The following is a 6,000-nucleotide window of genomic DNA, read 5'->3' as shown; positions in this document are numbered from 1 at the left end:
AGGTGAATTGGAGTCAAGTTAGTGCACATATTGGGTTGGACAGGTGTGTGGCAACAAATCAAAGAATTCTCCAAGGGTAAGCAAGATACAGTCAGCCAAGGGGATTAGCGTCATTGTTGGTGGTGAGTGTGCATGAGGTGACCCTCAACCACATCTCTCTCTCTCTCTCTCTCTCTCTCTCTCTCTCTCTCTCTCTCTCTCTCTCTCTCCCCTTCGTGCTGAAGCAACCATAGCTCTCGATCTCCCTCTCTTGGATATACATGTAGACCATAGCTTGCTCTCTCTCATACGCAAGGAAGAGCTCTATCTATCTCAACCTCAAGGCGCTATATTTTTCGTTCATGCTCAAGGCATAAGCTCTCTCTCTCTCTCTCTCTCTCTCTCTCTCTCTCTCTCTCTCTCTCTGATTGAGAAGGTGGGAAGAAATTTGGGTTTTTGGGTTAGGTTCTTTTCTCCCTTGCTCTATCCCTCTAGCTCTCTTAACTTTAGGGAATGTGTGCGAGAACTTTGGGTGGCAAAACCGTGAAGCACTGAGGAATTTGGTTGCTTTCTTCTTTTAACTGGTGATGAAGGTTACATGGTAAATTTTATGAGGAGATTATAAAGGTTGATTTCAACCTTTCCTTGTACAAGTTTTGGTATATTTAATGAAAATGGTCTGCAATTGAGGGTCTGTTACATCATTTGCTTGTTTTTGTAATCTCCTCTCCCTAACACCTCACACAGCCAGCAACCCGGCATTGTCTTGACTCACCTCACAAACACACATTCCCCGACAACAAAGTGTGTCATTATGTAAGTACCATAGATGCACTAAAATTTATCAATGATCATCCATGAACATATACAAGAAAGTCTTAGAGACATGCACAACTAGGACACAATGACTCTCATTTTTGCATAGAGTCATTGAAAGAGTTTTTAATGGCCAAATTAAAGAAATCCCTCATTCATTCAAGGGATCCTAACTCTAAGGTCACATATAATTTCCATGCTTCTAGGTTGAAATTGTCATGTTAAACTCCACGGTCTATTTCAATGCCCAAAGTGAACATTGGGACCCTTTTTGAATATGATCATTGTCGAGTTTACACATAAAAGCAAATACTCAAAAAGTGGAGGTTTCACTATGTTGGTTCATACGTTGAGGGTGGTGTCTTATGGAAACTGAACACCCAATCTCTAAGGCCACTGAAGTTAAGGAGAGAGGACACTCTCAAGCAAAGCACACTAAATTGGGCAGAAAATGGCTCCAATAGACCAACCCTCCTAGCCATTATCCCACTGCAATGATTCTTGCCCACAGGCAAGGCGATTAAGATAAGAAGTTACTCCCACGATGCGTCTTGGTATAATACTAAGGGCCCTCCTGTTTTTTCAAGCTGTTTAACCTCTCTCAAGCAAAGCACACAATATTGGGCAGAAAATGGCTCAAAAGCGACGAACATCTATAGCTCCGTGGACAATTTTTTAATTCCTCGGCATCTTCAATGCGGAATGCGGGAAGATTACTCCTCCTAGCAAATTTCTAACATTCCAAGCTACGTGTTCGAGAAGCGCATAAGACGGCAAGTCTGAAGCTGACGCTGTCTGCATCGACTGCGCATCGTAGCAAAATTGTCTTGAGCATGGCGCTGCAAAGGCAGCTTTCTGCGAGTTTCTATCATGGCTACCATGCAAATGATCTCTCACACAGATAAAGTCTAGCTCTGCATTGTGCGCATTTTTCTCCTTTACGGATTGGTAGCTATTTCGTTGCAGAAACATCTTTCCTTCTGCACCTGCATCTCCTCACTCTAGCACGTTCATCAGATCCAAAGGAAGGACTTGGTCGTCTTTTGTCGTCTCTCCAGTATGGCGTTTGTTTCTGGTCTTGTGCTTGGTGCCTTCCTCGGTCTTGCTGTGGTGATGGCTTTTGTCTACATGGAAAACCTTCGTGCCATGAGGCGCCAGCAACTGGTAGAATCCTACTCAACAGCTTGCATTTCACGTTTCATTTCTGAAATAACTCTCAATCTGAAGGTTTTTGAGACTTTGCATCAGCAAGCGCTCGTATGGGTATTTTCTTGTAGGAGTCTGCTTTGTCTAAATGTTAAAAGTCACAGCAATATTTGAAACTTTTCCAAGTTGCAAGCAATACACGCCCGACATGTGTGCATGTAACCTGGACATAGCTATAATGACAGCGCAGCTAGGGACTCTGCTCTTATAGTTCAAGAACGTACATTGAACTTGAAGCTGCTGCCTCTTTGGAAAAGTTGCCTCCTCCCCTTTTGCACAAGTCCCAGCAGAAAATATATACTCAAGCTGTTGTGTGCTTGGAAAGTGAAAGGCTTATAGGTCCCGACGAGGAGAGTTGAAATCAAGACTTGTTATTCAAGAGGGAAATGGCATAACCAATCTACCACACTTGGGTGATAAAAAGGTTATACCATTTTCCTCTTTTTATTAGCACACACACACCTGAGAAGAAGAGAATTTTAACGTCGTAGGAAACTATCCCAAGAGACCTTAAAGATCTATCCGACGAGGAGAGTTGAACTCAAGACCTGTTATTCAAGAGGGAAATGGCATAACCAATCTACCACAGTTGGGTGTTAAAAAGGTTATACCATTTTCCTCTTTTTATTAGCGCACACACACACACCCCCACACACAGAGAAGAAGAGAATTTTAATGTCGTAGGAAACGATCCCAAGAGACCTTAAAGATCTATCCAACGTACACCCACACCCACACCCGAGAAGAAGAGAATTTTAGCGTCGTGGGAAACTATTCCAATGGACCTTAAAGATCTATCCGACGAGGAGAGTTCAACTCAAGATTTGCTATTGAAGAGGGAAATGGCATAATCAATTTACCACACTTGGGTAATAAAAAAGGTTATACCATTTTCCTTTTTTGTTATATATATATATATATATATATATATATATATATATATATATATATATATAGAGAGAGAGAGAGAGAGAGAGAGAGAGAGAGAGAGAGAGAGAGAGAGAGAGAGACGGTACGGTGGAGTTCTGCCGCCCAGAGAGATTGGCCCCAAAGATTGGCGCCTATTTCTTTATTATTAATCACATCAAGGTACAACTTCCAAGGGTCCTTTGCTCTCAGACTTTGCGTCCAGATGCTTTGCAGTGCAAGGCCTCAGGGGCTATTATAAACATTACAAGGGATGCTCAACAAGAGAGCCCCAAAAGCTTTGGGTTCAAAAGCATCTTGGCCCAACAACTAGCGCTAGGGGTTGCTAGCGCAATAGGCGAAAATCCGTACGGCACGCCACATTAGCGGCGTAAAACGAGGGCATCTGTACAGTTGCCACGTCATCAACACAATTCGCGGGCATCTGTACAGCTGCCACGTCATCAACACAATTCGCGGACGCCCGTACAACTGCCACATCATCAGCCTTTAGGTAGTTCTTTCAGCCTTTTGTCCCTTGGGCTCCATTGGATAGGACCCCATAAGTTGGTACAACTTATAAAAATCGGTGTCCTTTCATTTTTGGCCTCTCGGATTGATTCTGCAAGTTGATACAACTTCTTCTGCTTCTTTCAGTAGGGTTTCGACTCCTCTGTCTGGAGTCTGTCCTTTAGGTCATGCCACGTCATCACTTTGTGACATTTAGCACGAGCGTTTTCAGCCTACAACATCAGATTCAACCCTAGCGTTTTGCATCAGCATTAGCATAGCACTCAATATCCAGCATTTAGCCATTGTGTTAGCATTTGTGCAAGTAAGTAAAGCAAGTACTTGCTGTGGCAACAGAGCAAGAAGGCCCTTGAGGGTGGTTGGGACCCGACATGCGGTGTCATCTCTCTTCCTTCTCTCTCTATGTCCCTTTCTCATTGTGTTCAGTTTTCTCGATTGAAATTGAGTAACCTTGTGTTTGTGCAAAGTACTAGACCTTTTCGCTGCACTTGACAGTTGGTTCTTCATAAACTTAGCATAATTTGGATTCTTGGAGTACTTCATCAACTGCTTTGCATAGGTGCTAACTTGCAATTGCCGTCGACGATGTGCAAGTTGAGGATCTTCAATGAGAGTTTCCTCGAGTGGGTCATCAAACTCCTCTTCAAGGGATTTGTTGTTATATGGATCTTCGTTGCCATTCGATTCATCTTCCTGCAAAACTGCAGGTGGGGCATGTTCTTGTTCTTTGTCAGATCCTTTGTCCCACTATAATCGGCTTGGCACTTACGAGACATTAATCTCACAACAACGCACAAACAGAACCATAGAACTTTTAACACTTGAACCTTGAAACTGGAATAATGCCACTGTAATCAGCTTGGCACTTACGAGACAGTAATCTCACAACACACAAATAGGACCGGAGAACTTTTAACACTTGAACCTTAAAAGCCGAAGTAGTCGTGACACGAAGTAGCGGTGTCACAAGGCGGGCACCACGTGCCAATAGAAAAGAATAGACTGAACAGACTTTTAGCACTTCAATAACAACTGAACTGAAAGAGAGAGACGACATGCGACACGGAGTGGCGAAATTCCACCCCAAAGAGTATTGGCCCCAAACCTTGGCGCCCCTTTCGGTATTTCTTTATATTGCATCATCAAAGTACAAGCCAGAGAATGAGCCCTAGCCTCATATTTAAAGGCCCTTGGCCTAAAAAGCAGTTACAGTAAAAAACTTTTAAAACTCAAAAGCTTCTGGTCCAAAAGCAAAGCCAAAAGCTGCCAACTCAAATCACGGAAATCCGTATAGCCTGCCACGTCATCAGCCAACGCAAAACGCGGAAATCTGCCCTTAGGGTTAGGTTTAGGGTTTCTACAATTTTAGGGATTCTGGCAGTAGAATTAGGGTTTGCAGGTTTTAGGGTTAGGGTTTCCAGAATTAGGGTTTCAGCAGTTAGGGTTTTTGGCAAAAATTAGGGTTTGCAGGTTTTAGGGTTAGGGTTTCCAGAATTAGGGTTTCAACAGTTAGGGTTTTTGACAGAAATTAGGGTTAGGGTTTTTGCTCTCGGGCAACCACGTCATCACTTTGTGACACTTCTTCTGCTACTTGTTCTTCTTAGGGTTTAGGCCCCTCGATCGGTAGCTCGGTTCTTCAGTAGGTTGACACGTTAGCAGTTTGTTACAAGCGGAGTTCCACTCCCAGATGCATTGGGCTGAATGGTTGGCGTCCCTTTTGGTACTTCATTTTATGTTAGTCAATCATAGAGTACAAGTGTTGGAGGGTCCACTATGCAATCTTCTACTAAGCTGATCTGCAGGAGTGACCTTCTAGGCTAGTTAAAGTGACTTCATGTCCTGGTGCCGCTAACACTGCATCCATCTGTGGTCCCATGTCTTAAGGCTTGATTCGCAATCGAGCTGCTATCTCCGTTGAATGAAAGTTGGCCTTGTAGAGCTCTGTGTTGGGATCCATGTGATCCTCCAGAGTCCCCATGAAATTTGGTACAAGTCCGACCTTTGGTTTCCCCTTCTTAGCGCGTTCCTTTGCCGCTTTGAACGTGTCTGGTTTGTCTTTAGACTTTTACTTCTTCTTAGGACACTTGCCTAAGATTCCCTGTTTCACCACACTCAAAGCACTTTTTGTAAGGTGCAGCGGAAGTGGATGTTGAACGTTGCTCAAGATGAGTGCTCCGAATTGTGCACAAGGGTTCCTTTTACTTACGGAAGGGAGAGCCTTCCGTTCCTTTAATGAGAGTGCAAATGATCACAAACAAAAGTGAATGACACTGTGAATGAAGGTACCGAGACAGAGAGAGAGAGAGGGAGAGAAGAAAACGACACCAGAGTGTTGTCAAACCCTCCTCCAAGGGCCCCCCCTCTCTATGGCAAGAGAGGTCTATGCTATTGATTGCACAAATCTGGTACAATGGTCTAGATGCAATGGACTTGCCGACGATGTCGACGACAATGATGACGGCGACGAGACGGGCTGAAATCTGAAAACGCTAGGGGCTGAATGACGACAACGCTACGATGATGCGCTGAAAACGCATGTGCTGAAATCTGCGAATAGCGGGC

At 43.9% G+C, this 6,000-nt stretch overlaps 1 protein-coding gene across 1 annotated transcript in view; it reads left to right on the top strand.

Moving 5' to 3' along the window:
• The first annotated feature begins 1,483 nt into the window (after window positions 1–1,483).
• Window positions 1,484–6,000, top strand: part of LOC147459308 (synaptotagmin-5-like) — a 161,303-nt gene continuing 156,786 nt past the window's right edge. The window contains exons 1-2 of the mRNA XM_086510601.1: window positions 1,484–1,716; window positions 1,813–1,959. Of these exons, the coding sequence (XP_086366727.1) occupies window positions 1,855–1,959 (105 nt within the window). The 5' untranslated portion in view covers window positions 1,484–1,716; window positions 1,813–1,854. The remainder of the gene's footprint in view (window positions 1,717–1,812; window positions 1,960–6,000) is intronic.

This window comes from Adiantum capillus-veneris, chromosome 4, assembly GCF_014529385.1.
Source record: "Adiantum capillus-veneris isolate H3 chromosome 4, ASM1452938v2, whole genome shotgun sequence".
Taxonomy (NCBI): domain Eukaryota; kingdom Viridiplantae; phylum Streptophyta; class Polypodiopsida; order Polypodiales; family Pteridaceae; genus Adiantum; species Adiantum capillus-veneris.
Note: the sequence above shows the minus strand (reverse complement) of the source record. Positions and strands in the feature narration are given on the sequence as shown.